Source organism: Vidua chalybeata, chromosome 13 (genome assembly GCF_026979565.1).
Source record: "Vidua chalybeata isolate OUT-0048 chromosome 13, bVidCha1 merged haplotype, whole genome shotgun sequence".
Classification (NCBI taxonomy): domain Eukaryota; kingdom Metazoa; phylum Chordata; class Aves; order Passeriformes; family Viduidae; genus Vidua; species Vidua chalybeata.
Genome location: NC_071542.1, coordinates 6,609,018 through 6,631,666, shown reverse-complemented (window position 1 = coordinate 6,631,666; position 22,649 = coordinate 6,609,018). Strand labels below are relative to the sequence as shown.

The following is a 22,649-nucleotide window of genomic DNA, read 5'->3' as shown; positions in this document are numbered from 1 at the left end:
CCCTTGCTACAAATGACAAAATACCTTCAGTTCTTTCTTTTATTTTTTTTGAAGACCATTTTTGAGAGGTATTTTACTAAATGATGAGTGATATTGCTCTTTTAGCTTAAAATAAAGACTACTACACATTTTAATCTTGCTGTGTTCAAGGAATCAAGTATATTTTGTACCCACTCCAAGAATTCTGGCACAGTACAAAGTTGGTGGACAAAAATACATTTTCCTGTTTATAGCTTTCCCTCCTGTTCACATCTGGAATAATGCACTGGAGCAACAGTACTACTCCCATTTTCTTACTGTCTTGCCAGTATCAGTGTCCAGCACCAGACAATTTGAGACATTTTTCTGGTTTTTTTCCTTTCCTTTCTGAGAAAAGACACACTGAAAATCTCCCTTCAGGCAGCAACCTCAAGCAGGTCAGGGTCTGGGAATTCAGCTAATGCAGCAGTTTTGAATACAAGTCCAAATGGCTGTGCCAGGACCTGAACAAAAACACATTTCAAGAACACCCCAATTTCTGGACTAACTAAGGTATTAGACAAGCTTTAGATATTACAGAAGGCCTATGTTTCAGTGCTAAATACTCTGGAGTTATTCAACAGAAGCAGAAAGGTGGAGTTCCATGGCTTCTGTGAGCATGAAGTAAGAGCAGCTTTGTGAAAGGGTTTTTTCCTTTTTCAGTTACATTTTCACGGTCTAGTAAACCTGCTACTAATAAGCAGATTGCTACTCCCATTGCACTGACTAAGGCAGCCTGGGTATGATGCAGCATTATGTGACCTCACAAGAAAATGAAACAAAAAAATCTTTTAAATTGACCAATCAGCAAAGTATTACATAAACTCAATTATGTTTTTTATTTCCCTCAAATCTTTTTCACAGTAAATTTGAGAAACAACAAGATTAAGCTTAATTTTGAATTGTCACATGCATATAAATTTCTTTTCCCCAGAGCTGTCACTAAGTGCCTCAGTGAAGTCCTAGTACAATAGACGGGCAATCACAGATTGAAATGGAACAATGTTGGGATGTTTAAACAGGGAAGAAGGATTACCACTGTAAGCAGCACTTCCATTTCTGCCTGAGCTTGACAGTATACAATCCTCTGTATTTCACTTGGCAAATACAGCAGCTACTGGTAACACACCATCCTCACTATAGGAAAACAAGAAGAAATCTTGCCCATTTTTGCTCCTAAAGGGGTTTCCTGAAAGCTGTCCTTTTCTCAGGACTGGGACTGTATTTGTTTCACTGGTTTCCTAGCAACACCTTCCACAATAACAGGCCTGTTTCCCAATATGCAAATGATTGATTTTAAAAGCCCCTCAATTTTTAACTATAAGTTTCATAAATACTTTTCCCAGGATCACTTCGTTTCCTCTTTAGTCTCTAGTGCCAGTAGAAATTAAGTGCTGCACAGTAGGATTTTCAGGGTGGAAAAGCTAAAGAGGGTCTACATTTACTGCCAAGCCCTCATTGATACTTTGAAGGGTAGTCCCAATAGCTTCTGTAAGTGCTCTCCATCTGCATGTGACTGTGCTGGTCTGCTGGAAAGGCAGCAAGGGAATTCTGCTGGGGTTGTCCAAGAATGCTTTTTATCAGACTCTGCAAACTGTTTCACCATGACAAAAATAACCACTTGCTTTATCAGCAATTTTACCATTTTCAGAAGTACTTGGTATACAGTAATGAATGCTATCTACATTAGGGCCCCACACAGCTTACACATCCTACTGAGCACCCACCCCAGTGCAAACAGAGCAGCATCTTTTCCACAAAAGAGGAAGGTGCTACAAGCACCATGTAGTTAAAGATGCCTTAAAACAGATGTGATAAACCAAACAGATAATTTAGACATCTATTTAATGTCTATATAATTATCTGATATGACATTCCAGTCAATTCTTTTTAAAGAGCTGGCTAATTAAATGCAAGTAAAACAGGAACCTTCTCCATTGTTGGTTATAAACACTTTTTGGCAGGTTTGATATATAAAAGCAGATACAGATACCCTACTGGCTTTCTAGCTTCTTAATAGAAGCTATTTTCAAAGCATAAAGCTAAAGTTAGAAATTATAATTCATGTGGTGTGGACATTCTACATGGAAAATGGAGTCTTTCATATACTGGCTGTGTTACTCATGCAAATATTGGTTTTTCATAACTGGCAGGAGAAAAGCCAAGAGCTGCATACCCTAAGTGCTTATTTAGACCAAGTGACCAGCACTTATCTTCAAAGTTTAGGAGAGGTCATGCCAGATTTCATTTCTGATAGTTTAGAGAATGTAGTTCTGTTTGTAGGCTGTACAATTACAAATTATGAATTCTTGTGGCTTCTTTTGACCATTAGCACTGCTTCTCCTCACACACTCTGCTGATCCATACCTGCTCTCCTCCCAGTCTCGAGACTTCTTTGTTTCATTGGGTTTGATACAGCGGATGTAGTGGGGTGTACACTTCATCAGGGTGCCAACAAGGTCATTGGCTTGTTTCTGTAAAACAAAGGAAAACAACAGGATCTGAGCTGAACAGGGTAAATCCTGAGCGAATTCTACAATTATCAACCATCTGCTGATGATTCCATTGGCTAGATACAGTTGCCTTTGGTCTTTCTCCAACAACCAAAATTGTTGGAGTTAGGATAAAATGCATCTCATAATAAACTTATCAGTAAATAGAAGGCACCATTACCTCCACCTATGTAATACATGAAAACTTCTATATAAAAATATGAAGCAAATACATCAAGTGAACCTGTCAGGGTGAAACTGAGAAAAGATGTTGGTAAAATATTGATTTGCAAAGTCATGTGTAATCTAAGTGTGCATCCTACAATCAGTCTCCAAACAGACCCTGGCCTTGTAGCACTTGCTGCCTTAGGCAAGGCACTCTGTGGTCAGTAGAGAGACTGCTGTTGACTGGGTGGGTGTTGGGTCAGGCATTTCTGCACTGTAGAGAGACCAGTTATCTGCAGTTACCTGTGGGACATGAGAGGCTGAGTGAGGTGGTTCATTCATTGTGCACATGTAAGAACCATCATCTGCTCGTTTTGAAAATTCACTGCTACAGGATGCAGGTGAATACAGCATTTAATGAACACTGATGTTGGGCAGAGCAATTCTAACAATGCTGAAACAATGCATCGCTTTGACATGAAGATACTCCTAATAGCTATCTTTAAAAATATCAGGACAGTAAAAAAAGAAAATACTTTTAAAAATTCATTTGGCAATTAATACACAAACACAAAACCACATATACACACACCAACACTGCAAAAGGAGACATACTTTGATTTTGCTGCCTGCAGTGGTAGGACGGCCCTTCTTGTCCACTTGAAGATTTTCAGGAAACAGAGCCTTTATAAAAGGCCTAGGAAAGAATTTAGAAAATAGGGTTGGCATAGAAAGACAATTCAATGCAGGCATGTCAAGGAATATGCTGTAAAAGTTGATAGTTGAGCAGAATATAAATAGCTATTATTCTTGAGTTATATCAAATCTATTTTAAGATTAGTACTTTCCACGAGCCTCATTCCTCACAAAGACCCCTTGCTATTTTAGTGAGCATTGAAAGCCATGACACCAGACATCTAGAAGACTTGAAGAAATGCACACTTCTTAAAAAATAAGCATAAATTAATTAAAATACATCACAAAAAATGTTACTTTGTCAAAACAGTGCCTGTTCTGAGAGGACGCCAGAGCACTGATGGCCTTGCTTGAGGCCCAAACAAAGGCTGCCATTACAGCATTCGATTCGGACACTGCAGTGCCTCCCTTGGCGCAATCTGTAGAAATGAAGGTCGGGGTAATGCAGCGCTGCTGCTCTCCTGCAGCACTGCTGCTCTCCTGCAGCACTGCTGCTCTCCTGCAGCGCTGCTGCTCTCCTGCAGCGCTGGGTATTTGCACTGTTTCACAAAGGAGGTCAGCAGGTGCAAAGCAGAGAAGTCAGGCCCTCTGTGCCCCTCCGAACCACCACGGCATTCCTAGCTTGAAGCAAGTTTTGCTTACGTACAAATCACTGCTCTGCATGAGTTCAATCAAGTCCATGAAAAGAACATCCCGATTTCTCTCGCAGAATCCATCCATATCATAAGATACCTGGGCCAAGGTGGAAATTGATTGTTTGTGGTAAGTTGAGAACCCAATAATTAAAGAAAATTTAAATTCTGTCCTCAGCAGTTGCTGTTCTGTACTTTTTTGTTAGTCTGGTATAGCTTAGATACGACAATGAGCACTAAATTCTCGCATGTATCATTAAACATTTTTACAACAAAGGAGCTTCATCCTTAAATATAAATTCCATTTAAAGTCAAATTTATAAAAACTTATGGAACATGGCAAGTGAATTTAATACTGAATTTTACTAAGAAAAATTATTGTGTAGTAAGGATTCACTGTTATTAACTGCAGAAAACAACAAATACTCTGAGAAATAAATCCAAACAAGATAGAACTGCACATTATATTCCCAGTTTTACTGGCATATAATCACCTAAACATCACTTTTATATCTGAATTCTTTAAATTTACTACTACTGTAATAAACAAATGAGATTACAATTAATGAAAGTCATGGGGCACTCATTTATTACATTTGAGCTCTGGTTCTGAGAGCAGCAAGGCTCAGACTCCTCCCTCCAGCAAGGGCCATTTGTGAAGGCATTTCTGTCCTAAGCTCCCTGCACTGTGAAGAGACACTGTCTCCTGAGAGAATCTGGCTGTGTAAAACCAAGCCAGCCCCCTGCAGGGCTTCCCCCTTCCTCTCATTACTGCTCTCTCTTTGCTCATAAACACGTTACAGAGAGCTCAGTGATGATTTTCCACATTACCTTTCCAGCATAATGATGGATGATGAAGCCCTGGTTCCAGCTGTTGAAATGTTCGTGGGTCCCAATCTGCATCTGCAGTTTCTGGAGCAGTGTCTGGTCAGCCCCTTCTCCCACGGCGTGCATTGTGGCACACACGTCATCTAAAATGCTCATAATCCCAGGGGGATTCTGATGTGTTGGGGAACAAGAACAGCAGCTCAAGTGAGGGGGAAAAAAATTATGATGCCAGTTGTTTCCCCCAAACAGAAAGCTGTCTTTGCTACATAAACACTAGAGCACAGTCAGGAAGGATTTCCCTCCAATCAAGTGAGAGTAACTTTCACACCAATATGCAAGTAGTTTAAGGAGAGATGACACTTCATGGGATGACAGTAGGAAACAGAAAACATGAAAACACTCAACATCTGTTTAAAGTTTCCTTCCTCATTCCACCAAAAAGTAAACTCATGTCTGAGGAAAGTATTTAAGTGGACATGCTGTAGTTTGATAGACTTAGAGCTAAATATCTGAGATTGGGAGGGAAATCTTACTCTCTTCCTAGTTATCCTTATACAGACAGAAAATGGGCAAAATCTGATGTGCATTTAAGCACAAGCCACTCCAGCCTTTCAAAACTGTTCTGGCCTACATGAGGATAAAGAACTATCTCAGAAACACCCTATTTCTGACCTAAAGCACAACTCAACATTTGTTCTCATCCCAAAAGAGAACATAAAGACTTGAGACTACAGAACAGTCTGTGGAGCAAAACCACAAAATTTCCTTTATCTACAATATTGTCTCTTCATTTCTTTCTGCTTGATTTGCAACAGCACCTCGAAGGAAAGGTGATGCTGTAGCTTCCCCAAACTGAATTACATCTCCCAGGGACATGAAGAGCATTATCTGATGTACAGTATGTCAGTGAGGTCATGATAAATTTCAGTGGATACCATTTTTTCTCACTAGTTTGTCTTTTTAGTCACTTGTCAATCATGCTATGGTATAGTTCTCTTTTTGGATGGTATATCTTACATGACATATCTTAGGCCTCCTATAAGACATCTTATGTAAGATTTATATATAGACTTAGTATGACTCAGTAACTGAACAACAGTATTTGCATTTTCCTATGAACCTTCTTTACAGAAAAAACAGTTGCTCAAATATTTAAGAGAAAAAATCTTGTTGTTTTTTCCACCTGTCTGTTGTAAATACTTACCACTTTGTTCTCTATAAGGTCACACACTATTTTGTTGTTAAAGTATTCTATTGGTGTCCATCTAATTCCTTCTTGCACATATTCTTCCTATTAAGTAAAAAGAAACAGATGCAAACATTCTTTTGCACTGTAGATGTAGCACTAGATTTACAACACACTCCACAGACACCAACTCTGCACTACTCATGTTCAGGAAGACTTGCCAAATGTATGACTGGGTGGAGGTGGGAGAAATGACCCTACTGATAGTTAAATCCAGCTCTCTGCTGCCTAAAAGATGAATTGGAATCCTACTCTGTTCTCCCCACACATTCCTTTATCATTCACAGCCCTTCTATGGTTACTGACAACAGCAGAAAGATTTCAACTGCATTTATTGTCAAAGCACTTTGCAAACGGTAACAAAATGAATTTTACAGTATCTTGACAGTGCACCTAAGTATCCACATCCTGATCTATTTTAAAAATTCAGATTGTGACAAGCACATTGAGGATCAGATCCCCCAGACAACACATTAAAAAATGTACATTAAATGAAGATGCAGCTTTTTATTTCTGTATGCAATTACTGTATCTAAAAAGACACCTAAAGAAAGAATGGGGGAAAATCCATATTAAAATTTGATTAAATTGACCCAGTCACTTGAACACAGAAAGGCTCAGTAGACACTCTGCAGGTCACTTGTGCACCCAGTGGCACGACTGGTTACTTTCCCACAAAGCAATTGTGTCTGGGCATTCCTGAAAACTCTGTCCCAAGGCTGGTGCCAGCCCTGAGCTCACGCTGCACACAGGGCTCCTGTCTCAGCTGCATCCTGTCTGCCCTCCCATGCAGAAACAAAGAAAGTGAGATTTGGCAGTAATACTGTGAGCAGAGAACTACAAATACTTTCACAAGTATTTTTGTATTTCTCTGATCTATTTCATTCTTGCATATACATATATAAATATATATATATATTCAAAAAATAAAAAAGGTGTAGAGGAAATGAAGGAAAGTATCCCCATGTGTGTCATGCTGAAGGGAAGCCCAGGGATGGAGGCAGGCTGCAGCTTTCCATCCCTGCCCATGAGTCAGACTGCAGCACGCCTGGGCACAGTCATCTGACTGCAGCAGCACACCATGGGGTGGACTGGCTTCTGCACCACTCCAGCAGAGAACAAATCCTGCAGCTGATGTGCTTCACAGTTTTAGGGTCAGCCAACAACAAAGGTTGTTTGCTTTCCCTTTGTTTTGCTTAACAAGGTAGATCTACTGCTGTAGATGATGAAACCTCAATTCTTCCACCAGTTGAAAAAGGAATAGCTCATTTGTGAATTCCAAAATAATAAATGTCCAGTTACCTGCTCTGCCTTCAGTGTCAGTTCAATAAAAATCTGCTGAAGTTTTTCATTTACAAAGTTGATGCAGAACTGCTCAAAACCATTTTTCTGTAGAAAAGGAAACAATGTAAAAATTAGTCTCCTGCCTTATATACAATAATTTTTAGTTCTTATGCTGGCAATAAGCTTCAAAGAAACACTGTCAGTGACAGATGGTTTGCTGACTTTATAGACATTTTGTAGAATCTCAGATCTTTCTTTTAAGATCAATGACTTCATTTCTTTGAAGTTTCTTCAATACTTCATATTTATTAAGTGAGACATTACCAGTGAGATCACAATGTCCAAGAAGATGGGTTGGGATTTTTTTGCTTTTATTCTGGCCATTGGATCTGTGACTGTTTTCTAGTTTAATTTTTCCCCTCTAAATTACAAAAAAAAAACCCTCTCCTAGGTCAGATCTGCCCAAACCCCAAGTATTTCATCGCCATACCTGAAATATTTCAAAGCCATAAATATCAAGGACACCAATGTTATATTCTTCATGGTCCTTCTCCATAGCCTTATTAATAGACTAACAAAACAGAAACAAAACATAAAACAAAGTGTACTTTATACAAATGAAATAAAATAATTTTAATATAAATATGTAAGAATATTAATGTAAAATAATATATTTGAATTGAATACAAATATACAGAAAAGGTTTTTTCGCTTTCACTTTTTAATGAAGTGTTACAAACAGTTAGGAAATGAACAGTACATTATCTTGTTATCCAGGTCAGTGAGCCTTTAGATCTACTATCTACAAAAATCTTTCCTTTTCACTGTAATTGGCTCAGTTAAATAAAAGGAGCCAAAAGAAAAAGAACAGCTTTAAGTCTGCTGTTTGATGAATTTTGCTGAGGGTACACTGAATCTCTTCACCTCACTCTGCATCCCCCTGCTGTGCAGGTCAGTGCTGGTACAGGCACAGTGGGACAAGAGGGCTGTTGTGAGGAGGGAAGCTCTGGTCACTGCAGTTCCCCCGTGGAGCAGATTCCTGCTGCACCAGGAGCATCCAGGACTCCTAGCCTCCAGCCCAGCCCAGGCTCCAACTCTGAACAAGAGAGCATTTTAGCATGGAGATGGAATTTGGCCCCTGGCTCCACCACCAAATCCTGCTGCTGAAGGGGCTCTTTGCAGGCAAGTGGGATCAGAGAGCAGGGGAGCACAACCAGCTAATTCTGCTCTGCTAAGAAGGAGGAATCAGACTCAGAGAAGTAGGGATGCTGACAGGAAGGAGATCAGGATCCCACACAGGACAGTCAGAGCAGGAGCCTGCAAGCACAGCTCGTGTCAGAGGCAGTGCCCTGTGTTTGGTATCCATGGTCACACTCCCACTGCACTGGGCAGGCTTGGACAAAGCAGTGACAGGCAAGAAAAGGCCTGCAGGGAACATTCCTAGTGCCCTTGAACTTGTTTTGATACTTCAGTAGAATCAAGCAAATCCAACTTACATCCACCAAGTAATCAAAAACACGGGAATGAAGGGCCTTGGCCAGGGCATCCCTGGTGTAGCAGGCTTGTTCCACATTTAGTGTGACATTAATGGACTCAGATTTGCCTCCCCACTTGCTGTCCATCTGTCTGCTGGTCAGTTTTTCCTTCAGGCGGTCCTGGTTAATTCCCAGGAGAAAAGCAGGGAAAGCTAAAACTGCAAGAAAGATCACACTTGCTGGATTATGACTTAAAGACTAAATACAGAACAAAGAAAAAAATTAACTTTATCTCAAATAACAATAAAACTTACAGAAAAAAAGAGGAGCAATTTATGTATTCAAAATTTCCCTATGCTCCTCAAGGACATTTTCAACTCTTTACTTACATGGATTTCAATTAAGATAAACGACCTTGAAGTAAAATAGTCAGCTATTTCTGTACCTTCAGTCCTTCAAACATGTAAGCTGCCACAGGACATAGTTTTGAACTGTGTGGTTCAAACAAATCACTCTTGGAGGAGATGGAAATAAAATGTAGAGCTCACACATGAAATAAAGTTGACACCATTGAAAATTCCTTGTAAAAACTTAAAATGTAATAAAAAGTAGGCTGTTTCCTAATATCCTTTCTCTTTCTTCTTAGAAGTTAGGACACTACAAAAAGTTTTCAATTACCTTGCCTTTTATTTTTTAATTCCTTATTCTCTAAGTACTTTGCCAATTCTGTTTCCCCTTGTTTAAAAGTAAAGCACAAAAACACATCTGTGCCATAAGCAGCCCAGGGTCTGGTATTCTCTGCACTCTCAGCACATGGTGCAGATGTTACTGCAGCTGTCACACACCTTAGGGAGTGGAAAAACAGAAGTGCCTTGAAAACAAAAAGCTCCTGAGGAAAAGTCTTGGAGTTGGTATTGCACCTCCACTAAACCACGTCATTCTTTAAGAGTCTTTCCTCCATGTTCCATTGATTTCAGATCTACTTTACTGGTGTGAGGAGGATGTAAAATAATCCCTAAGGTAACAGCCACTTGCGCTTTATACATCTGTAATGTCACAGCATGATTTCACTAAACCCTTTAGTACATTATTCCACAAGTATTTTTAAAATTGGAAATAACCACCAGCTTTATAAAATATGATTTATTACCAAACTGTTTAAATTTACTCTAGGGTACCAGGAACCACACAAACAAAGTTGAGTCACTGGCAACATCTCTGGTAGCTCAGAGAACTCAGGATAAAGAGCACATGAAAAGGCCAATCATCATATGCTTTACCTTGGGAAAGAATGCAGGCAATTACAGACCACCAGATATGCTCACATATACTGTTAAGATGCCAGGAAAAATGCTTAACCAATACTACTGGTAAGAATTTATGAAGACAGTCTAATGGCAAGGAGCACCATGCAGAGCTCAGAAACTCTCCCTTCCCAGTGCTAATGATTTACTGTAAGGGAAGAGTAGCTGGCCAGCACTTGATACAACTTCACATTCCTAAGATGCCTGACTGTTTTCCCTAGTTAGGGACCATAAAGTTACAGTCTGGAAATTATTATAAAGCAGGATATGCATGTAATTGAAAAAATGATCCTCAAAGAGTCATCAGTAGCATTCAGAGGAACAGTTTTAAATACACTCTGTGAAGGAAAGCTGAAAAACTGGGCTCACTTCCTGGCCTTCCAGGAAGTGAAAACCAACCCTTTCAATACAATGCAAGTGTAAAGAGGGAGAGTTTAAATTCTTTTCTCCTTCCAAGAGAGAAGTACTATTATTTGCCATGATTTGTAGCATGGAAGATTTCCAGCAAATAAGAACTTTTTTTCATCTATTAATATAATCAAAAACTAGAGCAAATAGCAATGACTGGAAGTTTTGAAGATGTATTTGTCTAAAGGTCTGTCAAGAATGGTCTGTACAGATTTGATTCTGACTCAGGGTAGAGTTTTTGGTGTCCCAAAGAATGGCTTTGCATGTTTTTCTGCAATTGGCTGTATAACAACCAGACCACTACTGACCAAATTCTTAAACTTTTTATTATTTCAGGCTTACACAAGGCAGGACTGACCAGTGGTGCTTCCTTGTGCTTTATCTTTTGTGGCTATGCAGGCTATAAATGCTTTACTATTTAGTTGGTTAGGATGAACAGTAAACTGTGGGGAGGACTACTGGAGAAGAGAAATGAGACCAACTTTCATCTTCATAATGCAAAAATGATGTGGCTATTTCTTCGCTGGCTTTTCTAAAATCGGTATATTTATGTGTAAGTTTGATTTCCATTCTACTTTCTAAATTCTTCCCATGTATTATTCACACACAATTTATGCATTTGTATCCCAGGGAGCAGGAGAAATATGGTGGAGATGGTTCATCAAACACATTCACTTCTAATGATTTATTTTCAATTAATGTCTTTGCTATTTGTTATTTTGATGGAACTCACTCTGTATCCATCTTGTATGGCTTCTAAATGTCTTGATCTGATTTAAAGATTTAACACTGTGATTTAAACAGAAGCACAGTAGTTCATTTGGAATCAAAAGGCATATAAATACAATGCCACAAAATGTTTTTCTCTGGGTTTACTTAACTTCTTAATTTGAGAGACTAGGAAGGTTAAAAATTAGTAATTTTTATTTCCCAATTTCATAAAACAAATAGCATGAGAATGCTAATACAGTGAAGCTGACTGCACAAGGTAAGTTAGTTATGAATAAAGTATCTAAAACTAAACAAATGCCATTTTCCTAAACATAAAACTCATTCTGAACCAAGAATTAAGAGAACACACTGTTATGTATGTTGTGCTTATCCACTCTGTCCTTAAACTATCCAAGTAGCATAAATCCACATTAGATGCAAGGTGTAAATCACAACAAACACATTTAAAACTCAAAGTCCATTAACATTGCAACACCTTGCTGCTGTGAGCCCAGCTGCTACAGGACAGAGCATGTGCTGAGGGACACCAGGACAGGGCCCTGTGGGAAAGGGAATTGGAAAGAAATAGTTACTCAGTAGCTGTAGCTAACAAGGAGGTATCAGTGGAGGAATTTGAGACAGGGAACATAACTGCAGAATGTAAAGCCTGTGTTTAAGTTCAGCTCTGAACCTCTGTTTACAGACACATGCACACACCTGTGTGGATGCCTGGGCACCAGTTACATCCTGAGCCCAGGGACACCCACAGCTGGGAGCTGATTTCACAGGACAGAAGGCCACACAAACCACATAATAAACAGGGGTTTTATGAATGTGTGCTGATGCACTGAAAGAAGTGGAGTTCAAGCCCTTCGTAGTGTGCATTATTTCACACTCAAAGGTCACAACAGGATTTCTCAAATTCAAAATCACACTCCGTTTAAGTCAGTGGCCTTTTACAAGACAAAAGAGGGGCCCTCAGCACCTGGTTTTGGCAGTGACTCTCAACTGGCAGCCTCACATTCTAAGAAACTATGCTCTGTTTGGATAAGCAGCTCTAAATTGCAGTTCACCTTCTGCCATCTGGGCTGCAGCCCACTGCTGCTCCTGTAACAGTTTCCAGAGGTACTTACACTCCTCGCTCTCCACTCCTGCATAGTTGCCAACTTCTTTGAAGCTGATGTTTCCCAAATGCAATATTCCTGCTACTATCTGCAGTACCAATGCCTGCTCCTCTGCAAAGATCCCAATCACACTCATTGCATGCTGGGAAGAAAAACAAACAAATTTGCATCAGTCGAAGACTCTTGTCTTAGAAATCCTTTTAAAATGTTGGTGTTAAAAAGTAGAGTTATTCAAAGCACTTCAGATTCCTAACACAATCAAATTTCATTAAAGCTGAGGTTTCAAAGGGTACCAGATGTTCTACTTCAGCATTTCTGTATTTTGTTTAATTAAATACAGAAGCATCTACACTTTTTAGAAGATGCATTAACAAAATAAGTCCTGGAAAAAATAAACACCTGCTTTAAAGTTTCACACTAAAAATAAATAGTTTCATTGCAAACTGGGAAACAACAAACTTAACAGACAATGATTTTATTCCTTCTACATAGTCAGTTTCCCCACCAAGACTAAGAATTGTGAAGCTGTAGTGAATGACTCTAAAACACAGCCCAGTGTCTGGCTTAGGCTGTGAATTTCAGCCACTTACTAGAAAATCCCCAGCACTCCGGGTTTTGGAGTTCAGAGTACATGACAACTTAAGAAGGTCTTCTCAACAAACTGTTTTTCTAAAATACCAAAGAAGCTCCAATACAACAGTAACAATTATTTTTTTAGGCCTTTAAATGTGCTACACACATAAATGTGTTAATACATCTACTCTAAATAGTAAATTCCTAAGAACGGGACACCAGCAGTTGGCAGGTCACACAATGAACTGGCAGCAGCTCTGGATAAAGATCCCTGATCTGTGCTTTCACACTCCCTTTCTCCAGCTTTTTAGCTGTACTGTTTTAAATAAGCATGGAAGGTCAGCCAGCACTGGTAATTCAGCTAAAACAGAGCACTCTTTTGTAATTTTCTTCTAATGCAAGTTCCTCATTGTGTTTGCATTTTCACATTTTTCATACTACAGATTATCTGTACATGTTAAATTTCATTAAATTTGCACCCTTCTGAAAAAGAACAAACTCAAAATGACAACACCTTTCTACAAAACCTGTCTTCAGGGTTAACATATCTCCTGCTCATGGCAAAATACGACTAGAATAAGTTATATCTACATTAATTTCTCATTCCCACATTAGTAGATCAACGTCTTTGCTAAAAATGAACAGTGAAATGAACATACATCCACCACTATGCAAATCATACGGTAAAGAACTCACCAGTGTTTCTTGGAAATCGGATTTGTCATTGATGTCATCGACTTTGTAGGACCCAGAGAGACTCAGATAGTAATAGTAGTCCATACTGGTAATGCCAAGGCTGCTCTTTTGTTCTGAGGAGGCCCCTTCAATTAGCTGCAGATTAAAAACCCCCAAATTGAGATCACCCAACAATCTCCAGCAGAGATGAGCAAGTCAGAAACAGGTGACTGAGCTTGGAATTACTGGAAGAGATATGGCTGGTGCTGTGCCAGGGATGTATCCTTCCTACCTTCTGGTAATTGCTTAACCCAAAAGGCCAGGCTCTCAATTCCATTCCCACAAATGTTTTAGTTCTAATGTCACAACTAATAAATAGCTAAAAATGAGACTGCCTTGAATGCCTTCCATTATCTTTAACTCATTAAGAAAAGGCAAAATGGGTTTTCCATCCACAATGTGTTCCCTAAATCCTTAGGAGCAATGTGTTTTCCACACCTGCTGCAAGGCAGGCACAGCTGGCAGCACATTCAGAACACATCACCTGTGGATCTCTGTGAGGACAAGCACCCATCACACTCTCAGACCTGTGCAAAGGCCATGCAGCCATGCACAGACACGACCAGGAAGGAACAAACCTCCAAACAGAGCTGTCAAAACTCCCCAGTCTCTTAACCCTCGTGTCAAACAACCTCTCCAGGCCACAGGAAAAGCAGCAGGACATGACAAATTGTACATATACCTCGGAAAAGGAGAACACACAGCTCCTGGAGCAACTCCAGTGCCAACTCAGCTTTTCCTCCTGGCAATGGCACTTCAACTATATGTGAAGCTGGCTACTGTCACTTACAAAGCTCTGTCTTGGCCCTAGTTTTGTAGAGCTTGATCAGCAGCACTCCAGCAGGTGAGGACCACGCACATCAGAGGCCAGTAAAGTCTTTTCAAACGCAAACAGAGGGATATTTGGACAATCCAACAAAGAGTATTATCATAAATGTCTCAGAAAAATAAACTGAGAATCAAATTTCTCTTTCACAGGAAGTAAAGGCCAATACAGAGATATATAAACTGGCCTCTCTCTCTATATATATAGGCCAGCTTAAATAGAAATCTACTGAAAAGTTCTTATTTTCTATTATATTCTCCTAGACTTTTCCATATGGGAATTCACAATGAGTTTCCAGGCAAGGCTTTGAAATACTGCAGTATTCTGTTCTGAAAGGCAGCCAGGCAGGTCTATGGCAGATGGTGTCTCACCATGCTACTGAGCTTCACAGCAGAGACCAGGTTACCCTTGCAGTGTGCACTCAAATCTCACTGCTTTGAGAACAACTATTCAGTCAAAAGGAAAAATGGGTCCTAGATACTTTACATAACTCAAAAAGGACGTAGACACTTCTGACCTGGTAAAAAATGTGAAAACTCCTCTCTCCAGGATTCCTCATTACAACTCGAGATTTTTCCAGTAGGAAGTTGGAGATTTTCCCTCCATCTGGTTCTCCACCTGGGCTAAACTGTATTTCAAAGTATTTCCCCTGCAATAAATAGTTCAAGCTGTTAAATGATTAGTAAATGCAAATCCAAAATTGTGCATTTGTACTGTATTCCAAGCAAGGTTACAAGGGTATTTCATCTTTATGGATACCGCAAGGTACAACCTAAGCTTAGACTCTTGAACCACCACATCTTTTCTGCATTTATACAGCTCAACATTAACACATCCCATGTTAATGCAGATGTAGACAGATCAGTGGCTTCTCTTCACTGCTGAGACTCTTGCTCAGCATAAAGCAGGTCAGTTCAACAGATCGACAACCAACAGCAAACTGTTCTGCCTGGAAGCAAAGCAAAGCCATGTTCTCTTGCTTTCAGGGAGACATTAACTGCATTAACGCTCATGTTAGCCACGGAACACATCTCAAATTTTTAAAGCCTATGTGTAACTTTTTCAAATGGAACCTGTGGTGTGCAATTTAGTGAGCAGTCACTTCATGAGATTATCTTGACCCTTCTGGAATGACAGACTGAAGGTAATTCCTGCCTACTGCCTGTATAATATCAGTAAAGGCTGCAAAAACGTACTGCGTACTTCAAAAACTGTACCCAGTACATATAGAGAAAGAAATGCACAACCTATACAGAATGACATAGAAGCCTAGACATCTACCGTAGTTTAAAACACACTTTATATCTTATTCAGACTTACCTCACCTGTAGTAAATTTATATTATATCCCTGAACACTGTCTCTGTAACAGCACAAAGAGTAAAGTTATCTCAAAGGTAGAGGGACTTACAAATCTGCTGGAGTTGTTGTTCCGTACAGTTTTTGCATTCCCAAAGGCCTCCAGTAAAGGGTTGGATTGTAGAATAATATCTTTAACATGCTAAAATTTTAGGAAATTAAAGAAATGCAAATTCAGAAACATACATTTTTAAAGTTCTTACAGATTTCGTAAAAAACCCAACCCCATGACATATAAATTATATATTAAAAAGGCAAGAAATCCTGCATCTGTAAAAAATTCTCTCGATCATATAAGGAATAGAATCCAACAATTTTTCCTCCAGAGTTTTTAGTTCCTATTTTTGAGGAAAATCCTAGAGAATTAAACAAAATGCCTGAGGCTAAAACCTGGTTCTTCTGTGCATTGTTCTGCCAATCAACACAGCTGATAAACTGACCTGTTTTTTCCATCATCTTCATTTTAGACCATGCTTACACATGAACATTTAATCTTCTGGGGGGTCTGGAACCACAACCAATGAAGTCAGAGTAGCATGAAATTCACAAATCTGCCAGTGCTTCAGCAATCTGTTTTGGGATTACTGATAATGCCATCCAGTTGTCTTAGAAAGCAAAGTAATGCGTTACTATTGTCTCTACCTGGGAGCTTGAAACGTGGAGAAGACATCAGCTTTGGAAAAAACCCAATGCATGCTGGGTCGTGAAAAGAAGATGGAATTTTATTTCAAAAGAAATGCTCAAGGCAACCTACCAACCTCATCAACTCTAACTCTGTAATTACTAAGAGATTTTTTAAATTTTGTACAAAAAGCTGGAATCTCTGAAATAAAATATTTACTATATAAAAGTATATTTATTGCAAAAATAACACAATGCACTCTCTCTCTGGATCATTCTCTTGGTTACTGAGTTATTTTCTGCAATGGTCCCAGTGTCACTGTTGCACAAAACTCAGCAAAAAGAACACACTCAACATCAGAGACTGCCATAAAGCAAAAATTACAGTAAGCACTCAACAGGAGTGGACTGGTAAAAGCAGCCCCTACCTACCAGTGCCTGTCAGTGAAGGATTGACACTGTAATGTCATCAAGGGAATTTTTATGGCTATTTCATTCAATTAGCCTAAGTTCATAGGTAGAACAGACACCAACAGTGAAGTTATTAACAAAAGCAACTATTTGTTCTTTCAGGCAGCTTTCACACACCCTAACTGTGCCTAGGTAACCTCATAAAACAAGATGGTTTTGCTGTGTCTCTTTGATGTATACACACAAATCAGAAATTTAAAGGAAGTAACAGAAACCCAAAAAGCTAGGTCAGTTTTCAATAAAATGCTAACACAGGAGGAAAAAACCACACATCTACTGAAAGGATTGATTGTTCTTAATCTGGTTTAGAACAATTAAAGTACCTCTTACCACTTAACTAAAAAAAAAAACAAAACAAAACCAAAAACCAAAGACAAAACCCACCCAACTTGCAGATGCAATTCAGCACAAGGCTGCAGCACCTGGAGCAGAGCTGATTCTGGCCCTGTAGCTGTCCCTGCCATGGCTCCCATGCAGCATCCTGCAGGTGAGCAAAGCAGCCCAGCCCAGGGCTCTCTGCCTTGGGGCCCACATGTTCTGGCTGCTCATCCTCAAGATACCCAAGTCAAAAGAGCCTCTTATCTGCCAGTGTCTGCCCCAACACCCTTTGTCGTTCCACCTCTCAAGGGAATCTTCAGACTAAGCTTATGCTTCAGTATTACTGTGTATCAACTCACCTGTACTTTAGGACCACCTCCTGAAATTTTGGAGATATAACTCATGATATATTTAGCAGCTACAGTCTTTCCAGCACCACTTTCCCCACTATAGGAAAAGAAACACCAAAATGTACACGTTAGTTTTAAAGTAACTCTACAGTGGGGTAATTCGAAGTTCATCTTGTCCAACCAAGGTGAAGTACATCAATTAAATACACCACATTCAGACTGAGTAACCTGGTAATACAGACTGTGATACTGTGTGGTAGCATGGTACTTGGACATCTTTGTGAGTACAAAACTGAATACACCATCTTGCATGGACACCAGAACCTCTTTGAGAATCCATGCTCAGAAAAGTACAAACACTGAGAAACATCAACTCAAACCAAGATGCTCAAAAGAGAATTTGTGTGTTAAAGACTCAATTCCCATCTACATTTAGGGGGATTTCAGGTCTTGACACAAAACCTAATTTGAATATCTGAGCTGTGCATGCCATGCCAGATACCTACTTCATTTTAGTAATTTTTTGTTTTAGGTGTTCCTGAATAAAATAATGAGGCATTATTAATCACATCCTGAATGACGGAAGAACTACCTTCCTGTTCCTATGCCTCTTGATACAAGGGTACAAGAAGTCTTAATATCCCATCCTAGCTCTCACAAGTCCTTCCTTCCTTCCCTTATAATATTTCACTTCAATGGTGAATAGTGTTTACAACATCAGCAGCTTTGCCTTCTTGCAATCAGTAAGTTTCTCAAGAGGGAAGGAAGACTGGCATGCCAGAGAATCCAACCTCCCTTCACTTCAACTCTTAAAGCTTCTTCCCTTCATTTCATCAAAATTCCTCCAGACTTCATAAACCTTGCTGCAAGTCAGCTCTGACCTTAATGCATTTCCTGTGAGCAGGACAACTACACCAAAGTAAAAAGAACAACACACAGATGTTGGGTCAACATCACAAGAAGAGCTAAGATAGTTTTCTCTTTTGTGAAAATCTGTGCTATCTTTAAACTCCTGAATAATTTCAGTGAATGCGGTTGACTCTTCTATCCTGCGCCCACTTGTTCCTGGACATGGATCAAATGCACATCTTTTCCTGCACAAATTTTAGCTACATCTGCCAAAGAAACATCAGCATGTCCTGTACAGGAAAGGGACTGACCGAGAACGAACAAGTCAGAGCTCCTTATCAGCATGACTAATAGACACATTTTTAAAGATTTCATTCTGGAAAAACTCCCCAAACTGCCAAGCTGCAAATGTAATTTTACATCTTTAAAGCTTCCAAACAATACAGAAATACTAAAAGGCTTTTTAAAAATTATTTTCCCAGAAATGTTTTCATGCTTTTGTCTTCTCTCTTGACTACAGTTTTACAGATCAAACTGAAAACTTGAAAGGGTGAAAAAGTACTTATTGAGCATCCATCTGTGGAGCACAGACCATGATTATTATTATTCTTCTGAGTCACCTTTTCCTAACAACCAAGAAAGCCTGTATTATGCATATTGACTACATTCACAGGGACAGACTTTGATGAATGGCAAACTGCTTTTAAAAGTTCAAATCATGAATAGTTCAATAATTAAAATAACATTTCTTCAAAATCTGTTGGCAGTAAATTTGTTCTTCCTGTTGTAAAACCAGACACACCAACTGAACCTGAATCATCTGAGCTTATGAACTGCAGTTTTCAGATGAGTACAGGGGAGGATCCAGGGCCAAACACTGAATAAATCTGATCAGGTATTATTTATCACACAGTAAAAATATAACACATTTCTCAAAGATTTTTCTTCAATGTATCCATTATCCTTCTCCTCCTTGCTCAAATTAAGTGTGGCTTGTATTTCTTACTCCACAGTGTCTGCCACAGGACTGCCCTGGAGCAATAAAGCTCCATTTTATTGTTACCTCTGTTTCAATGTAAGTGGTCCTTTCCAGTAAATTAATTTGGCCAAAAGACTGCCTTCCAGAGTTTCTTCAGATTTATGCATGCATACAATGTTTCTCAGTTTAAGGTTTTTATTGATCAAAGACCAGCAAATTGCTCCAATTAAACTAGAATAAAACAAGAAGATGCATTATTTATGAACCTAAGTAGCTTTATCTGATGGGATGGCATCCTGCCCCCGGTAAAGCTCAGGTATTCAGGGAAATTGTGGCATTCCTGCCAAATGGTTCTCATGCAGCTGCTACATATAAATCTTATTGCTCTGATGCTATTAACACTATTTTAAGAAGATGTAAGAGTAATCTAGCTTGGTAGTTTGAAGTGTTTTGGAAGTATGGAGGTTTTTAAAGCTTGAAAAAATTCTTAAAATGGCTTTAAGTGGTCTCTGTGTGTGACAATTTTCTCAGAGACTTTTCTTGCTAAAAATAAAACTAGCACATAGTCTCAATCACTAACAAAATTATAGTGATTTGAAAGATATATTGTTTCTCCTAGCACTATCTGCCACTTCAGAAAAATGACATTTTCTTCCACAAAGTCAATTAATACTTAGCTGAAATCAGAGTAAGACTACAAACACAGAAGGAAATGTTTTTCGTTCCTTGCTTCCTTCCCAGAGGAAACAATCAATAATTAAAGAAACAAGATCCAATACACAGTATCATCCTTCTCTCTAAAATTAATTTTTGGAGTGACATTTAATATGGTATCCATGGCTGTAGAACAATACAAGTGATGCTTATCTACATTGCCAGGACAATGTAGAAATTTTAATACCAAATATTTATAAAGAACTCTTGGATCTGCCAGTAAAGAACACTGTATATGTAAAATACTCTCATGTATTTGGATAAGTTCTTTAGGTTGTTTACACAGAAAATTTACTTTCTGCAATTATGTTCAGAGAAAGCTCAGTAGCATGATTTCAGTGAAATATTCTTCCCTTCTAAATCAAGAGCTTTAACCTAACTTATCTTACAGTGTTAGACTTATGTTTCTACCACTTCCTCAATAAAATTCAGCTGTATTTCCAGTCAGGTTCTCTCCAGAATAATCAGTCATTTGAGTCTTCTGGAAAGCTGAGATATAGAAGCTGACTAGAAATCTCATATTGAGTTTTGAATTTAATAGATTTAAGATAGACATGAGCTGTTCACTAAAAACAGTTTGGGTGGTAAATGTTCTTTTCATTAACTCCTATTTGTAGTGTATAAGATGTATTGTCTTTTCAGATATGTAGTCATCACACACTGCTTTCCTGGACTCAAATGTAGCCATACAAATGGCAAATGTAAACTAAAACTACAAACAAGAAAAACTGCTTTAAAGCAATGGCAACGTCTCCTGGCAGGGATCACAGAATCAAAGTGGAAATAAAGTCCTAAGCTTTATAAAAAGGTAAAACCTTAACAACACTCTGAAGAAATGCATTTATTGATACATAATAGAAAAATACTAATCATAACCTCCACTCTCTCAATTAAAGGACAGTGATAGCCCAAAAGGAATTAAAGGCATGAGAGACAATTCTTCATAATTAAAATCTTGACTGGACAACTCCTTGTTGATAGTCTGGAAGGGCTGCCATGCCACACGGGGCAGAAATGCCAACAGTCTGTTTTAATTGCCACTGACGAGCTTAGTTCAAGGAAGGTCTAAATTAAATATCATGCCTCGGTAAAACATAAACTGAATGAGAAATAAATTCCAGTGTAGCCATGTTACCCCTGTGAGTGAACTTCCTCTGCACTCCTGCCCATGCACACAGAGCCAGGGAAGACCTGGGGCCACTGCTCCCTCTTCCCACCTAAGCACAGCCTGCTCCTGGACTCAGCCCAGCCTGGAGGCAGCCCATGAATAATCTCATTGTTTATTTACTCTGCAGCAGCCATGCAAAGCAGCTCAGTTGTGATTAGACATGTGCACGTGTAACTTTCTTAACACATATGCAGATATGCTGGAATTACTCAGCTAATGAAAAAGCCTTCCCTGGCCTTGGGAAGGTTGTTTGGTAACAGTTTTTCTTTTTAGATTAGTATTATCATATGAAAACAGATCATTTTTGTTGCCATCTAATCCAGAATTTCAGAGAACTACATTTTCTTTTGGATCTGCTTTCCCAGTGCATTCACTGATTTTGAAGAGGATGAGTTTTTTCCATCAGTGTCTAAATGCATTTGGAATTAATGTCCAGGTAAAAGGTGTTCTGCCTACATTAGGGACCCTCATTCTGCCTGGAAACACAGATCTAGTCTGTGGGATGCATGTCCCCTCCCAGGTGTGGAGGTAGATGCCACAAGTGCCCAAAGCACACAGTGGGAGGGCACAGCAGCTGTGCACCTGCCCCTTCCCCACCACCTTCTGTCTCCATTCCTGAGGATCCACATGCAAGAGAAGCCAGACTTAACCTTTGTGATCTGGCTGTGAATAGGGCCAGCCTACACCTTATTTCTTCTTTACCTTCTTTCTTTGCAGGAAAATCTCCTACTTTGACAAGGAAAGCCTGGGTACTAGCTGGTTCTGTTCCTTCTCTTCTACCAGGCATTTTCAGTGGAGTCACTCCAAATTCAGACTAGTAATGAAACAGAGATGACAGAAGCACCTCACTATAACCATATTACCATCACTCATCTTCCACAGGACAATTTTTCACAGAAAATCTATGTTTCACTGAACACAAAGGTTCATTTGGAACTGCTTATGCTCAGCAGCTTCTGTGGCATTGACAAAAGACACAGTTGTGTCTCAGTTTTCTGAGAATCACCAGTTCAGAAGCAGAAATGGTAAAGCTCCTGACAGCTATTATGTGAAACTGATGGAATGGTAGCAGACTCTAAGTTAGGCAGAAAATACATTTCAGTCAAGAACTGCAGCATTCTGGAAGCTGCCAGTCTGGAGCAGTTTCAGTTCCTTCTGGACCACACGATAAAACATAAAGCAAGCAAACTCCAAACTTCCAGAAATGTCCTTCCAAAGCCAGCCCTGGTTGTTGGAGACATTGATGACATTAAATCAGAAAATACAAGATGTATCTAAACAGTTTAAATCCAATTTGGTACGAA

The 22,649-nt window shown here is 39.2% G+C and overlaps 1 protein-coding gene across 1 annotated transcript in view; it reads right to left on the bottom strand.

Moving 5' to 3' along the window:
• MYO1E (myosin IE) overlaps positions 1-22,649 on the bottom strand; it is a 76,791-nt gene that overhangs the window by 18,964 nt on the left and 35,178 nt on the right. Inside the window, 13 exon segments of the mRNA XM_053954599.1 lie at positions 2,386-2,492; positions 3,291-3,372; positions 4,018-4,103; positions 4,835-5,002; positions 6,036-6,122; positions 7,380-7,466; positions 7,852-7,932; positions 8,858-9,054; positions 12,393-12,525; positions 13,653-13,787; positions 15,035-15,166; positions 15,928-16,017; positions 17,645-17,732. Coding sequence (XP_053810574.1) covers positions 2,386-2,492; positions 3,291-3,372; positions 4,018-4,103; positions 4,835-5,002; positions 6,036-6,122; positions 7,380-7,466; positions 7,852-7,932; positions 8,858-9,054; positions 12,393-12,525; positions 13,653-13,787; positions 15,035-15,166; positions 15,928-16,017; positions 17,645-17,732 — 1,473 coding nt within the window.